Below are 17,503 nucleotides of genomic sequence, written 5' to 3' on the forward strand. Positions count from 1 at the left end.
CATTTAGGCTCTGCTGCTCTTGAAGTGATTTATGCCGTCTAGTTGGGACATAAATAAATCTTTTGGTCTGATGGTATTTTGTTGTACAGGCGAAGTAAAACAATTACATGTTTCCTTGAAGAAAGGTTCTTGGTTTATGAGTATGTTAGGATACTGCCTTTGGTAGAGACTTGATCTACTTAAATGTGATAAGTGAGAGGATAGAAACAAATGGGACCAGCAAAAGTACCCCAAATTATTTTCACATTCTGTTATGACATTTTCAACAGGAACCTTTTCCCTTCTATTTTCCTATTTTCCTTTTAGTATTGGTAGCACTAAAATATTAACCAGTTAATATTTCAGCTGGTTATTTTGTGTTTGTTTCTTCATCGTCATCCAAGTAATTTGTCTACCACTAAAAGTTTATCCTAAGGAACTTTTTTTCTCAAGTTCACTGTCATTTTACAAAAGTTATTTTTGTTGATGAGTAATTGTGGTAGTAAGAGAATTGTTCCATGATTTTTACAAGTTCTGTTCTAGCAATGTGTCTTTAGTCTGTCTATTCTTATGCTATCAAGGAGGATGGTTCCAAAAATAAAATTCCTTAGTCATTGGATCAGAAATTAGAGAAAGGTGGTGAAAAGTTTCCCCCTAATTGGCTGAATTTGCTGAGTTGGAAAGAAGAGTCGGGTTTAGAGGATTCTCTGATTCTTTTTTCTTGGATTTCTGACAAGGACACATGGGGTAATGGGGGCACATCTGTGTTACAAGTGGGGGACTTAGCTTTCCACCAGCTGTAGGTTGATGGATAGGAGAGTTAATGATACCATATCTCTCTCCAGAGCTAAATGCAGCACCACTGAGTATTCCAAACCTTGGCAAGCCGTTGTCAACCTGGGAGGAATGTGAGTCAAAACATAGCGCAGTGAAATACTACCTATTAAGAAAAAACAACTTTGCAAATATTATTTCTCTGATATCCAGCTTTTAGGAAAATATATGAGTCTTTTTATAACAGTCTTTCTATCAGCCTATAGAAGGCTGAAACCATTTATGGAAATGTTTCTTATGTGATGCCATTTATTGTCAGGCCAATACTTAGTTTTTATTTTCTTGATATGAAACAAAACATGGAATCCTCTCCTTACTGAGCCTGTTTCCTAGGGATGCAGAGCTCCTTCCACACAGTTTACATGATAACTTTTCAATAAGAACAGATCTTGTAATTCATGCATCCAATCCTTTCTCAAACTAATTGGAGTTACAGCATTTCTCCACCTCAATAGACAGTTATATTTATTTTCACTGCATTACTGCTTTATGCATTTTTGGCCACTGCTTTGGTTATTTTTACTTATTAACAATTCTAAATTCTTGATTTTTTCTGTAGGTTTATAGGTGAAATAAATGTTAAATACTAAAAATCATATGTATGCTAGGGTTTGTTTTTTTTTTTTTTGTAAAAATGTTGTTTTTATATTATATAGACACCCACTCAAATACCTCCACTTGATTCATGAAAGTGCTTAGTTACTAGAGGATGAGCAAATAAGTTAGGTTTTAAGCCTACTTTCAGTGTCTTTCAGGATGTATGTGAAAGGCCAGAAGTTTTTTCTTCTGTGAAATGATACTTTTTCAACTACTCAAGTCCCATCACTTGCTCCATGCTCTCTTCCACCAAAGAAAAGTCAATTTCTTTGTCAGTTGCAAATAAGAGCAGGATATTACAACAGTTAAGGACTGCAAACCCAAGGGAAGATTTTTGCCATTTAAGTAGCAAATACATAAAAGGTTTTCCCTTTGTTTGATGTATCAAAATTGAAACTTGAAGTAAAAAATATTTTCCTTTCTGAGCACATGAGATCTGAAACCATTTAGATGGCTCGGGAGTAATATTATCCTATTATGTCTCATTGGTTCAAGCCCAGTGATTCCTTATCATTGGAGATAGTGATTAATGGTCCTCTACAATCAGAACAGCAAAATAATTCTCTATGCTATTGCAGGCTACAGTACTCAGAGTAGCTCATATTAGCATTTTATGATAGAATCTTTAGTCATTTTTAATACAGGAAACCTCCATTACATGGAATTACTTCATAAAGTGGAAATGCTTTTGGCTGGGTGTGATGAAAGATAGGGCCTGAGTTCTTTACTTTTCCCATTCCAGCTGTTCTTCATCTCAGCAATTTGACTTTGTAGAATTCTACTACAAAAATACATATTCTCTCTTCCTCTGATTTCCATCCCTCTTTATTTCCTGTGGTATTTGTTTTCCTTGCCTTTCATCATGATATTTTTATACTCTTTATATACTCCAAATTTTATACTTTTTAAGCATAAAATAGTATAAAAAGAGTATAAGTGGGAACTTAAGTTGTAAAACTCCTATTCTAAGACTTCTTTTTTTCCTGAAAGGTTGTCATCCCTAGTTACCAATTCAACAAATATCAGGGAAGGAGATTCCACTTTCATAAGACTTAAATCTGTAGATGGTATCTAATCACAGGTAGAAATTCTCCACTCACATTAACCAGAGGCAAGCCAGAGAATCAACTCCATACATGAGGAGAGCACAGCAATGATAAGATACGTGAGCATTGAGATTATTCCCTGTTTGTTGGCTTTAGTAATGGGAACTGATTTTTCCTTTGATCCAAATTCTGTTGAGTGGTTCTCATTCTGGACAATGATGAACGATATGCATAACACATGATTCGGTGGAATGAATAACGTAGTCAGTTATCGTGAAAAATCATTTTTCTTATTGCAGAAGTAGCAAGTCTAGATGGGAAGCAGTAACTTACAGATGTTGAAAGCCTCATGTTTAATACACATTGTGGGAGATGTAAAGATAGATGTATATAGATAGCTGGGCATTCTGTTCTTTTTTAAATTGAGATTTACGATATTATATTCATTTCAGGTGTACAACATAGTGATTCAGAATTTTTATAGATTATACTCCATTTGTAGTTATTATAAATTATTGGCTATATTCCCTGTGCTGTACAATATATCCTTTTAGCTAATTTATTTTGTACAGAGTATAAGGGAAGGTAACAAAATCATCATGTCATGATCACGTTTACATTTCACACTGACTGCTGCATCTGCAGTGTGATGAGGGTGTAAATGGGCGCCAGGGGCACAGTTAGTTTAGGTGCAAGGTGATAGTAGTTTGGTCTTGGTCCATGAGGGTTTTAGTGGAGAGGGTAGAGAAGCATCCATATTTGGAAGATATTTAGAGGAGGAGAAAGAAGGAGCAGGCGGAAATTTAGTCGGGAAACCAGGAGAGTTTTTTGGATTGAAATCCAAGAGAAGAGAGCTTCAAGGAGCAGGGAGTTAACCACAGTGTGAAATGCTGCTGAAGGGAGCATTAGGGTGAAAACTAGGAAGGGAATTTAAAATGCATGAATAAAGGGAAAGGAGAAAGTGAAGAGACTGTGAGATCTTATGGAGAGGAGAATTTGAGTTTCCATGACTTAAAAAAGAAACCCGTGTCTCTGGTACCCGGAAGTTGTAACATTAAGTGTATGTGGGGTGGTTCCACATAAAAGTCTCAGAATTGGATGACTGAGTCCTTAGCAGCTGTGGCAGTCACTGCCACAAAAGCAAATGGGTGGTAAGGAGAATTTGAAATATTGGTCAAGGCTATTGGCCTTTTTCTTTTCCCTTATAGCAGAAATGATGAAACTGCTGTACTGGTCCAGCCGCTTTGTGATGCCACCAAGTAAAGCCACTACTAGTTCGTCCTCTTTGCTTCTCCTTTAAATGCCAGGAACCTAATAATGCTAATTTCACTCTATCATGTATTCATTTATTACAATTTCAGAAGCATAGAAATGTATTCCAGTTTCAGCGGAAGCATGAAAATCTGCATTTCAATGTGTACTTGAAGATCTCAAGAAACTTTAAAGATGTTTTGTTTCAACCAATGGCATAAAAGTTTTTTGATGTTTGCTACTTGTAGCCTATTTTTAATTTATTAGCCATGAAGGCAGCAAACATTTCTTTGATATATGTCTAGCTTTAGTGCTTAAGTTTACATATCTTTGCCATTAGTGCCTGTGGCTGATTACCTCAGTGACTTAAAACCCAATTCCGATCCAAATAGTAGAATAAAAGTCAATAAACAGAAACCACGGAGGGAGAGCGATTTAGATTCTTTAGGAAGAATTGACAAATGCTTAGAGCGATCTAAACAAAGAATAGGGCACTTCCATCCTGTACCTCACAAGTAGACGAGGATCAGGCAGAGGCTGAGCGGCCACTTGAAGATGGAATAGGGGAATACGGCGTCAGATGGAATAGCAAATATTGAATTAGATGATGTCTGAGATCTCTCCCAACCCTATAATGCTTTAATTCCATTATCTTGTTGGAGATCTGGCAGGCTAGCTGTCTCAAATAACTTGTAAGCTATGGCATATTCTATTAGCCACCTCACAAATGGATGTCTTAAGGAGCCAAGAACTTAGTGAACTTCTATCAAAAAAGAATTAACAACCTTTAAAGGTACTTTCTCAGAAAAACATGTCGGACGGTAGGAGGTCGTGATTGACTGCTGCTGATGTGATTTGGGTTTATCCTTGGTTCCAAATTCAAAAAGCCTTTTACAGTTTATTTCACAGTCCTGACTTATTGTTCTCTACTCCAGGCAGGAGACAACTGTATTATTAGAGTTCTCTCTGAACTCGGCAGGTGTCAAAAGTCCATTTTAATCTCTGTTCAGAAGCCTTGATTCAATTTGGTTTTACTGCTCCATGTAAAGGGATGGATGTGTTCTTGGATAAGTTATTACCAGTCATAGTTTGGAAATGTCCCAGGGTAAATACGCAATTTCTAGGAAATTGCTAAAGGGAAGGCCATTGAGTATAGTTATATTTTAATAAGACCCAGCTTGATAGCTGATGAGAGGATTGGTGGGAAATGTTTCTGGTTCACCATTATTTAATTAAAGAACAAGCAGTCCTGAAATGGTTTATGTGCCTTTCGGGCAGGGACATCCTCTTTATTTGTAAGTTCTTCCCTCTTTATTTGTGCAGATCCCACTAGAGATAAGATGCAAGGGGGTGAGAGAGCATAATCCAGCATGGATTTACCTCCAGCTCTGGAGAGCCAGATGGACAAAGAACAGAAGTGGACAGCCAAAGCGGGGGTTGCCCGGGGCTCCCAAAGAGAAAAGCCTCTGGTGATCATCTCATGGGTGGTCTGATGCCACACTGTGCTCAAGCCTCAGGGCCGCTGAGAGTCCCCGAAGGATTTGACTTTTTTGCATTTCACTCATTTATTTGTTATTGTAAACGACACAGACCAGACTCTATTTTAGGTGCTGGAGCTGCAAGGAGGAGGAGGAAATAGTCTTTCATCCCAAGAATTCACACTAGAAATTAATATTTTAATCAAAAGTCCATTCACAAAGCAAGAGCCAATTCAAATGAATTCTATTAAAGATTGGTTAGAAACATCCTTTATCATATCTAGGTTACGACTGAATAGAATCTCACATTTACATTTCTCGAAAGAAATTAAATCTACAACTATTACTACTCCTCCTTCCCCTCTTCTTTCTTCTCCTCTCTCCTCCCTCCTCCTCCTCCTCCTCTTCTTCTTCCCCTCTTCCTCCTCCTCCTCCTCTTCTTCTTCCCCTCTTCCTCCTCCTCCTCCATATTATTATTATTATTATTATATCAGGCCTCAAGAGACTTGTGATGCTTTTCTACCTTGCAAAGGAAAACTCTGTATATGAGTAACAAAGGCCCAGTTAAATTATAGTTTGTCATAAAAACCGATGAGTCTACATAGTGGTTTAGGGGTGGGTCTTACACTGAACCATTTAAGAAATGTTAAAACAGGACTTTTGCAAGGTACAAAATGTAGAACAATTATACAGCTTTAAGGCTGTCCTCTGTAATGTGAATTAGGATTTATATCCTTAATATCTTTAAGTAGAATGTCTTGCAAACATTCACAGTCCCCACTTGCATTCTCGTTCAACGGATGATAGATGGCTACGTAACTCTGAACCTTGTCTCCCAACCCATGTCAGCAGACTCAAATCCTGTTAAGGTTTGAGATCTGCTAACTCCTATTTAGAGCTATGACTATGGCTTCTGCTGTGATATTACTATTCAGGACTGAGTTTTTTAAAAAGGCCTATGGAAATTGAAGAAGCATCAGGATGCTAATAATAGTAACAAAATAACAATACATTATACTTGGAAACTTACTATTTACAGGAGTGTGCTATCTGCCTTACATGCATCTTCTCATTCAGTTCTCACTATATTCCTATTAAGTCCTGTTTTCAGATCAGAAAATAGTTTAGAGAAGGTAACTTTAGAGCTCTGAATGTCAAAGGTGTGTTAATTGACAGAGTTCAGATTGGAACTAAGATTTTCCTGATTCTGCGTCCTGCTTTATGCGCTGTGCTATATTGTCTTAACATTAAGTGGTGTTACTGCCAGGTGATTTGTGTTTCCAGTGAGAAGAAGGGATTATGTGATGTCAATTGTCTGGAAGTGGGAACAAAAGCACCCAACTCATCCCTTCCATCCATGAGGGGTGTCTGTACATAGGAGACTGGGATGAGAGGAGTCTTTTATCAGTCTGTGAGAGACAACGTGTAGTAAAGAAATTGATTGAAAGAATGAAGAAGGTTGGAGGCTTAAGGAAGGAATTTGACACTAATGGATTGAAAGTCTTTGAAGAGGCAAATAAAAAAATCTATTGGCAGGAACTACAGGGTAGCAGAGAATGACGAGAATTAGATGTAAGTTGTGTTCAGGGAGTTGTCTTGACGGCTCTGTACCTGCCCCCCGCCCCCTCCAGCATCTCAAGGTAACAGGTGTGCATAGGTGGAGAGAGAAGGTACAGTCTGGAGATTTTAAGGCCCCTGTTAGTGACTTTAGCAAGAGGTGCTTTTATTACGGTTCTTGAGAAAGTCATGATGAGGATATTTGGGAGTTAAGTTCAGAGCCATCAACTTCCACTCTACACAAGGAATGTATTCTTGATGTTTCAGAGGAAATTCATGAGAAGGCGACAGGTTGGGGCCATTGTCCCGATTTTAAAGGACATTCACTGAGTCCTTTTTAGGGACCTTGAGAGGTCCCATGGAAGTCAGGTTTAGAACCCCTGATACAGAGCTTAAATTAGTATAGAGTAGCTTGGGGTAGAAGTTGGCACAAAGGCAAATCCATTTTTACCAGGTTGTTAGTCTCTTCTATGCTCTGCTAACTTTCTTGGCAAAATTTAATTTTAGAAAACTAATGGCAATGCTGTTCCCCAGAGTCCAAGGAATAGCTTTGTCATCCTTCACCTCCGGTCAGCCATTAATGGGACACTAATATATTTTGCCATCAAGGGACACAATCGAATTACTTGGCTTTCATTTAATCTCTGTGCACTTTTCTCCCCCATGTTCTAGTTGTCTGTTTTCATGTTATCGCTTGGCCTGTAAAATACCAAGTGGGAGAAGATCCAGGAGAATCATGACACCAGCCAGGCTAGACGGTTTGCCCCCGGAGGAAGCCCAGCAGCTTGCTAGAAGTATCTAGGGAGTTCCTGCATATGCCCTCATCTCCTTCCAACACCTGGCAGCAGCAGGTGCTAGTGTTTATTAGGCAGAAACTTACCTGAAAGAACAAGCTTCAGAATAATAATTATACCGATAATACCTAATATCGAGCACTTACAATGTGCCAGACGTTTTTCTATGCACATCACCTGTGTTGACTCACTTAATTCTCATAACATCCCCGTGAGGTGAATACTGTTATTATCCCCACCTTTCCTATGGGGAAGCTGAAGCACAGTTTCCTGATTAACCAGTAACTGGAAGAACTTTCCTTCCAATCCAGTCCGTCTGACCTAGAGTCTGAGCTCTTAACCACTTTGCTGAGCTGCCTCCTGTACCTACTCTTTATACCAGGGTCCAGAGTAATTCAAAGGGATTTTCCATCAGGGACCCTCTGGGTGAATGTCCTCAACCTTCCTGATTGGCCTGATCTGGGGCACCATTTGATAGCAGGCCAAATACCAGGTACCCTAGTCAGAAGGCTGGTTTTAAGCAAGCTGCCACTGGTGGGAAAGTGGGATGTGTTGTAGGTTGTTGGGAGAAGATGGGAGATGAGGGGAGAAGATGGGAGATGAGAGCAGAAGAGTGGATGTGTGGGAAGTGGAAGGAACAGAGTGTCCGCTGGTTAGTGAGAGTCTCCACTCTTTTCCATTCTGGAGATGAAGTGAGATAATATATGAATTCATTTGGGATCTGGAAAGTTCTATAAGATTGGTGGGAGGCTGTGGTTCAGGGGGCAGTAGTGTGTGGTGGGAATCAGTGGGTCCAGATGAGAACCTGGAAGGCAGAAGTGTGTGGGCAGAGAGCAGACACTGTTGGATTTTGAGAAAGGTGGTTCACACTGGTTAGCCCACGGGGAGCCCGCTGGAGGAGGGGCGCGGGGACTGGTCTGCAGTCACTCTCTGAATCCCATTTCAGACTTGGCAGCTGCTGCTGTAGCCAGCTCTGGACTCCAGCCCACTGGAGAGGACCAGAGCTCACTGCCAGTAGATCTGCTGTTACCTCAAAAAATGTTTTGGCGGAGCTCTTTCACCCTCTGCCCTCTCTCTTCCCCTGTTACAGAGTATGATGGGCCACCGTGTTCTATGTTTCCAGCTTCCCTCTTATCTGCTATGCTTTCAGAAGAGTATTTGCTAATTATAATCTTTGCAGTTCACTGGAGTGAACTTGACATTAAAAAGGTCAGGCGCCTCTTGGGTGTTCCTTGGCGGTCCAGTGGTTAGGACTCCGTGCTTCCACTGCAGGGGGACACGGGTTTGATCCCTGGTCGGGGAACTAAGATTCCCACATGCCGTGTGGTGCAGCCAAAAAAAAAAAATATATATATATATATCAGGCCTCTCTTAATTTCAGAATCAGCATTTGGTGTGAACGGTGTGTGGTTACTCTGTTAATAATTCTTTCCTATCTACTTACATCTAACACCTAACACTGATATAATCCTTACTTCTACTCTTGCCCTGAGTTACCATTTATTTACTTATTGATGTACCTTTAAAATAATTACGTTATTTTTCTAAAAATGATGATACTCAGTGTAAAATAATCCCCAAATCCCACCATGTACAGGTAACCATCTCAAACAGCTTACTGAACATTTTCTTCAGACACTTCTCTATAAACTCCTAAATTCCACAATTCACATGAAGGAGATTATGCCATATGTAATTTTCGATGACTTTTTCTTTTCACTTAACAATATATTGTACTCAGACTTTCTTCTAAAGGTAGACACTCATTTGTAATATTTGCCCCGCGTTCTCCTGTTTGTACCAACAGTTTACTTAACCAGCCCCCTGTCGACTGTTCATTGACCGAAGAGTCTGAGCATAACGTAGGGATCGTCCGACTCTGCTAATCCAGGCTCTGTGGCTTTGCTGTCAATCTGTGGGATTCTTGGCATCGTATAAGAGAAGGAGCATAAGAGGGATGAATGAAGAGTCCAAGACTCTGCTCCCAGCTCTGTCACTTAGTAGCTCTGTGACCTTAAAATCACTTTACCTTTCTGAACCTCAGGTTCCCTACCTGTAAATGGCGGTGTGGGTATGTGTGATATTAAAGGTCTGTTCTGCTCATTCACAAATGTGCTTTAAACCATATCTCCCATCCCAACTTACTCATGTCAGTTTTATTCACCAGTGCCTGTTAAGTTGGAGTATGTATGGAAGGAGTTGTTATACTTTGCCCTAAAATGAGTTTTTAGACAAGAGAATGAAATTAAAATTATTTCTCCCTCTTCCAGAGCTGCAGTGAAATTGTGTGTGTGACTGCATGTGTGTTTGAGGTTGGGGTGGAGGTATCCTGACAATGTTTTAAAAGTATCACTCTGTCCTTCCATCCGTCCTTTTCCTCTTTCTTCTCTCTCCCTCCCCTTCCTCCTCTCTCGTCTTTCCTTCCTTTTCTCTTTTTCTCTTTCTTTCTCTCTTTCCGTCTCTCTTTTCCTTCCTTTCTTCCCTTCCTTCCCTTCCTTCCCTTCCTTTCTTTCTTTTCCTGAAGTGAATTGAGGACTAATGCTATTCTTTCTGCTTCAGTCAATGGGGACTTTTACCCCATAATATAAGACAGGAGAAGCAATAAAGACAAATGGGGATTGTGTTATATTAATATATTGAATAAATGTACTGTTCCATAGTGGTGATGATGAAGATCAAATTATTTCACTCGACTAATGCCCATGATTAAACTATTTTGAAAATATTAGTTTAAAACATCCAAGGAATCCAGGTAAAAAACATTCTGAGGGTGAATAGGATGCTTCAGAAAGTTTGGTACGACCCCCTTTTAATTGTTCACTGTCTATCCTGAACCAGTTTGAATTCCTTTAAAATGAATTAAATACTTCATTCTCTTCCTAAAGAATGCATGTTGTACGTGTTTTAACACTTTTCCTCCATTTTGGGGTCCTCAGTGGTACCATCACAGGCAGCATTTATTGTAATTTGCTTTGACTGAGAAGTGCCCCCAGGGAGTTCGAGGTGCTTGGAGCCATTTCATTCTCAGCCCTGTGCTTTCTGGATTCTTGGTTTGATTTTTATGTTTTCCTGTCTCTTCTGAGAGCCAAGCTGTTATGGGCATATTTGCTAAAGCAGTTCTTTCCAGCTCTACACCACTTCTCAGCACTTCAGATTAGCTGCATCTAATTTACTGTGGAACTGAACACAGAGTCTTATTGGAGTTTTTAATAAGTTAGTAAAAAAAAACAATGAGTGGGCTCCAGAAGCTTTTTCTGCTTATTCCCATGTTCTTACCTCCGTTCCAGAAACTTGAGGTTTCCAGAGAAGTGTTCTCCAGATAATTGCTGTATTCTGATCAAGATCCCATGATTCTGGTTTGAATGTGAACTCTTTCTTCTTCAGAAGAAGAGATGATATTGCCTTTAGTCCGTCCAGGTGCATATGACTCCCAATTCCATTCTCTCCTTGATATCTGACCATTCGGTTCTTGTTTTGCAGTCCCCAGTCTGTCCCAGACCGTCTGAGGATCCGGGTGAACAAAATCAGTTTACAAGACTATGAAGGATTCCACTATGACAAAGAGAAACTCCGGGAAGCTTGTAAGTTGGAAGTGCCTAATGGATATCATGGGATCAGCCTGTTTTCAGCTTCTTGGTCCTCCTTGGTTTGATGGATAGATTCATCTTGTGTCTGAAAGTCATGGTTAAAGAAATGAAGGGAAGTGTAGTAACATGTGAACCCCAAGTGATGCTATATGGGCTGAAGAAGATGGAACTAGAAAAGGAAATCAGAATAAGATAGTTCTGCTCTTGATGCCATGTTAGGATCTCTTGGTTTATTAACCATTTTAGTCTCAGGTTTACCTAAAATGAGAAAAGCAGAATGATGGTGATACAACATGGTATAGTAACATCTAGAAAATTCTTGAGACAGCACACGTCTCTTCCTGGAGGCTGCATTACCAAATACTGTCCTCATTCTTCATGCCAGTGTGACAGAGTTATCTGGGAAGACACGTCCTTCACTTCTAGCTGTCATGTGATTGTATGATGTCAAAGAAAGGCCCACAGCATAGTAAATGTCATGGTAAAATGAGTCATTGATGAGGTGCCGGTGCTTCTGAAACCTTAAGTTGAGTCAATATACAAATTCCTTTTCAATGTTCGTATTTTCCACATGCTCTTTAAATATATATAACTGTTAGTTCACCTTGCTCATCATTCCATATTTATTGGGCATTTTTTACATTCTAGTCACTATTTTAGATCTTTGTACCATGAAAATATATGAGGTAACTGGGGAACGTCAGCCAGAAGCAGTTAAGACTACAGGTGTGTTGGATATTAGGGTTCTGGGTTCCTTCTTAATTGTGGGGGCCAGTAGTCAAGTGCAGTAAAGGCAGAGAAGATGAGGGCCAGTGTCCAAGGGCACAGGCAGGGATGCCAACAGAGAGAAGGGAGTGTTGTATAGAACCAGAGATTTATGAACTAAAACCCAAACTGGCCCCAAGTGTGGACCTGCCTGAAGGTGTAGAAGATGCAAATAGTTAAAACTGGCAGGAGTGGAGTAGGGGGCACATTTCTGAGCTTTGATTCCTTAACCTGTGATCTGTAGTGGGGTATACTGGATGGAAGTCCCTAAATCCAAGGACAGTCTCAGGGTGGGGCAGGGACTTTCAGATCTGGAGGTGACAGTGAGCAAGGATCCGCTTCCCCCGTAACTCAGGCACTAAACCTACCAGGGCATCCTGTATGGAATTTCTCTGTCCATTCTCTCACTGCTTCAGCTTCCTCAACCCTCTTCATCCTTTTCTGTAAACGTCAATATCCTTCAGCTTCTCCCCAGCCTTCTCGCTCCATCCTTCACTCTTGTTCCCTTTGGTAGGAATGCTTTGAGGTGGAAGAGGAACAATTCCCTGAGCCTCTGCATTTCCCCTTTCTGCCAATGGCAGATTATATTTTCTAATGTACATGAGATTATGCGGGCCAGACTAGCACAAAATCTAATTTAACCCATAAGGTGGTGGACCTATATGTTTGCAATGGGAGATGTAACTACAGTGTAAATTAAACTGACTTTTAGAGGCTACTAATGATAAAGAATGGTGTTTTATGTTCTTTTTCTTACAAACTTCTAAACAAATAGCTTACAGGTTTGAAAAATTAAAAAAGAGACTGGATCTCAAGCCAGTAATATTTTGCAGCTTACCATCAGCTCTGAAGAGAGTCAGTTAGGAGTGGGGAAGCTTTTGAAATTTTTGGCTGAAATGAGATTTGAAGTTTATCTGTGGATTTCAATGACCTCTTCTATCTTTTCTGGGGCATTATCGGTCCACTATTGCCAGAGGTAATTATGATTTGAGTTTTTACAAGATGACATTTCCTGGCAAGTACTCTGCTTATCATCTCTTTTGTGATAAAACATCTATGTGAGGAAACTTCTTATATCAAATTGAGGGAGGTGACTTGGTATAAATATAAGTCCAATAAATTCAGCCATGTCTTTTGGGACCCAAAAGAACAAAGAAACTCTCAAAGAGGGAATCAAAGCATTATCTCATTCTAAAGATTTGAGGAAAACAACATATGAATTAGGAGTAAAACAGCCAACTCAGTCATTCTACGTTTAATATATGGCGATGATGCTTCTCAATTGTAGTTGCTCGAGAAAGTTTGTCCTTGGGGGTTTATGGACTTATTCACACTCACCCTTTCTTCCCCGGCTCCAACTTGCAAGTGACTACAGATTCATGGGAAGGCCGACAGCTCAAACTCAGTATGAAGGCAAAAACCAGTTCAAATCCAAATGTGCAGTGCATGCCAAAATAGGTTATTTCTGAAGCATTAATGATATGAAATAGAACACATCTAGATAAAAGGGACTCTAGGAATGTGCTCTGACCTGCATCCTGGAAGAACATAGGGGGTGAATCCTCTTCGGTCATTCATTTATTGTCAACATCCAGGTCCAAACTAGAGCAGTCCTGCATTACTGGGTTCAAAAAATTAGTTCCCTTTCTTGATGATACACCAAGTGACTTATCCAGGCAGCATGTGGCTGTTTTCCCTCACCATTTAATAGAATCTTGCTCACGTGTCTGGATCATTATTCATATTAGATTACAAGCTCAGATGTTTGGTGTCTTACAAAGCCCTGCTTCTGTCTGTGAGGCAGGACTCCGTGGTAATTACAGGAGGGCAGCCCTTTTTCATCGCCGTGTTTATTTTGGCAGAGAGAAAGATGGCTATAGTATTTTAAATACTTCCTGTCTCCCTTCCATTTAGCCCCAACTCACCTGGCGGCGTTTCCTCTAAAATAATAACACAGTGAGGGTTAGTCTTTGCCAGTCTCTCCTTCTGCTTTTGTTGGTAAATTTCAGACTTGCTTAAAACAGTTAAAGTTTTTTCACTGGATTTATGAATTATTAATCCTCAAGATAATGGTTATGCGGTCCAACAGAGGAAGGTCTATTCAACTTGAAATAGAACATAAGGAGAAAGTAGCCATATTAAAAAAAAATTCTTAAAGTAAATCTATAATAATTATAGCAGAAACTCACTCCCATAATCAGAATAAAGTATATAAATGAGTTCTTAATAAAGCATATAATCATATAGTCTAGGCAAAGGGTAATCAGTTTTTTAAAATCTTATATTTCTAAGTACAAAAGAGTTTCACTGACGCATGACATATATGTTTATATTTGGAATAACTTGATACTGGCCAAGATGTAACTCTATCTCTGGTAAACTGGCTAAATTTTTCTTCTGGCATCAGCTTACTCTGCACTTTTTAATGGCCATGATAATTCATATGAGTCTAGGGCCTAAAGCAGAAAAGTAAAAACCAGTTTGGAACTAATTGAAAACAGATGTAGCCTATAAAGGTGGGGGGGCATTGCTAACATGTGTTGTATATCAAATACAGTGTTCAACAACCCTTTTACATACAGTATCTCAGTACCATGGATATTATCTGGCCATTTACAATTTAGTATATCTATATAGTGGATAATATCTCAGTATATCATTATCTGGTTAAGACTAATGATTGTGGCTAATTAGATATTTAGGCAGTTGTCCTAATGGAATTTCCTTGTCTTCTGTTGAATGACTTAGTAGAAGTGTCAGAAACATTTGTGTTTGAATCTCACTTGCAACCTTGACAAAGTAATTTTACTGATGACCAAATCTCTCCTCTCTCAAACGAGAATATAATTGCAGCCTCATAGGGTGCTGAGGGTTAAATGCAATGTTGTATATGAAAGCCCCGCTGCACAGTCTGGCAACATTAGCAGGCTTTCCCAAAATGGTAGCTATGATTGTTTGAGTTGCTATTCCAAAAGACACTGCTGTGACATTGCCCTTCGATCTGCAAGTCCACAAGCCAGGCTCAGAGCAGCTGCCCTTTTTTTTTTTATATATATCCTCTCACCAAACTGCACCCACCATCGCCACCCTCCAAGTCTCTTTCTCACTTTCAGAAACAGAATTGAAAACACTAGTATATATTACAGAAAGATTACGGAAAGAAAATATAAGTAATCATTTGATTTACTTTTATTGTGTCAGCTAGTACAAGAGACTGCTACGATGGCAAGGTATTTACACCTGTGAAACCCATATTTAGTGATCTGGTCAGATATCTGCAAACTCCCTCTCTTAAGTCCTTATACATTTTCTTAAGTGCATCATCTGCTATCCATCATGGAATATTTAAAAATAAACTTTATTTTGGAATAATTTTAGATTTGCGAAAAAGTTGCAAGGATACTACTAGGAGTTCCTACATACCTCTTACCCAGTTTTTCTCATTGTTAAACATTTTATATTACCATAGTACATTTGCCACAGAAACTGATATTGCTTCATTACTGTTAACTAATCCCAGTCTCCTCTGGTCTCTGACAGTTTCTCAGTCTTTCCTCCACCCCCCACCCCCATGACCTTGATTGTCTTGAGGAATACAGGCCAGTGACGTGTACAATATCCCCTATTATGGCTTCATCTGTTGTTTTACTCATAATTAGACTGGAGTTGTAGGTTCTTAGAAAGAATACTGCAGAGGTGAAGTACGCTTCCCATCCCGTCATATCAGGGGTTACCTGATTCCCACATGACATGCTTGTGATGGTAACCTGATCTCTTGGTTAAGGTTGTATTTGCCCAGTTTCTCCACTGTAAAGTTCCTGTCTTTTTACTTTCCCTGTGCTATTCTTTGTAAGTGAGTCACCATGTTTCACTCATCTTCAGAATGGGGGGATGTGGATCATTGGATTTTTTTTTTTTATTGTTTACAGTTTTTATGTATGACTCAATTGCCTTTGATAAACATGCCAAAATGGTGGAGCCATTCACTCATGGATGAATCCGTGCTTCCAAAAACTATACATTTGTATCAGTTATATGTTGGATATCACCCTAGATGCTAGGCATTGAAAGATGAAACCAGGGCATGTAACATTACAGTGTCATTTATTCAATACACATTTATTGAGTGCTTACTCTGAGCAAACAGTGGTGGAAAAAGAAAAGCGTAAATAATCCCTGAAAAAGCTCATCAAATGAGCTTTTTCTCATTTGATGAGGATTATGATAGAACTAAGGAAACACTATGTATCTATTTTCTTAGTAAACATTTAAATAACTAAAGGAAGGGATGGAATATATAAGCAAGCATGACAAAAGCCAATGTAACCACTAATTAGTTGAATGACCTTGGGCAATGCATTTACCCTCTTCAGGCTTCAGTTGCTGTATCTGCTAAATGCAGTGGTTAAACTCTATATTTCCTCAGGGCGTACTATACTGTAATAAACGTTTAGCCCTGTAGAAATTACCTAGGACTTAAAATTTTTCCTCCTGACGTGTTTACTTAGGAAAGTTTTTAACGCTCCAACATCATTCATTGTAATGATTGCAAGCATCAGAACGTGTTAAGTGCGTTTTGCTTCACGAGTTTGCTAAAAACAGTGATTTTTTTCTCCCTATCGATTGCTTCATCTAAAATTGAATCTTTCCCCATCATTTAACAAGTTGACAACAGGGCCGTTCAGTAGAGATTGGGCCTCCATTTGGTGGAGGTAGGAGTTCCATTTGAAATCTGTCTGAGGAGTTAAATGATGTCAGTCTGTCCTCTGAAGGGCACTGTCCATTGCTTTGCAAGTGTTTATGTTTATTTCTATTTTCATGAGTTGACATTTACTCAGAGTTTTGTGTTTAGTTTCCTTTACTGTTCTCCCCTATCTTTTGTCTGTATCTTGTATTTATCCTTAATAAAAATGTAATGCTAATAAATAAAAATAATTATAGTTAATGCATATTGTACTATTACTGTGAGCTAGCAAATGTCTTAATATTTCTACACATATCATATAATTTAATTCTCCCAACATCTCTGTGTATTAGGTAGCATGGTGATCCCCATTTTATATATAGAGCAACTGAGGCCCAAGAAACTGAAGGAAAATTCTAAGGACCTGACATTCTGAATACTTCTTTAATCACTATGCTCCCTATTTCTTCCAAGTAGTAGTTATTTTCTTTTATAAAATATTTTTAATAGCATACTTGTTTTTAAATCTTTCACAATACCATTTCAAATGCTTTTTTGTATTTAAACTGACTTTACCTTAATTTACCGGACTCTGGTTTGTTGGACAATTTTCTGTTTTTGGATCTTTCTCTACCTCCCAAATAAATCATCTGTTCATAAATCCATGTATTTATTGACTGCTCACCATATTTCTAGTACTACTTCAGTTGATGGGGATACTGAAAAGTGCCTGCCCTCATACAGCTTATACTTCATTTGGAGAAATAGACGAGTGAATAAGTGATATAGCAGTAAGCGCTATAATGGGAAATAATGCAAGAGTGACAAAGGATCCTATTTGTGATAAGGTGATCAGGGAGAGACTTTCTAAAAAGGTAACATTTAAGCAGAGACCTAAAAGTAAAGGTTGAGTATGCACCTGGATTTCTGA

At 39.0% G+C, this 17,503-nt stretch overlaps 1 protein-coding gene across 6 annotated transcripts in view; it reads left to right on the forward strand.

Annotated features, from left to right (window-relative positions):
* DGKI (diacylglycerol kinase iota) overlaps positions 1 to 17,503 on the forward strand; it is a 447,458-nt gene that overhangs the window by 314,408 nt on the left and 115,547 nt on the right. For all 6 annotated transcript variants that reach the window (XR_005021317.1, XM_036864403.1, XM_036864404.1 and 3 more), the window contains one exon: positions 11,017 to 11,117. Coding sequence is in view for 5 of the 6 variants with exons in the window: in XM_036864403.1 (XP_036720298.1) it covers positions 11,017 to 11,117 (101 nt within the window). In the remaining variant the exon portion in view is untranslated. The remainder of the gene's footprint in view (positions 1 to 11,016; positions 11,118 to 17,503) is intronic.

This window comes from Balaenoptera musculus, chromosome 9 (genome assembly GCF_009873245.2).
Source record: "Balaenoptera musculus isolate JJ_BM4_2016_0621 chromosome 9, mBalMus1.pri.v3, whole genome shotgun sequence".
Classification (NCBI taxonomy): domain Eukaryota; kingdom Metazoa; phylum Chordata; class Mammalia; order Artiodactyla; family Balaenopteridae; genus Balaenoptera; species Balaenoptera musculus.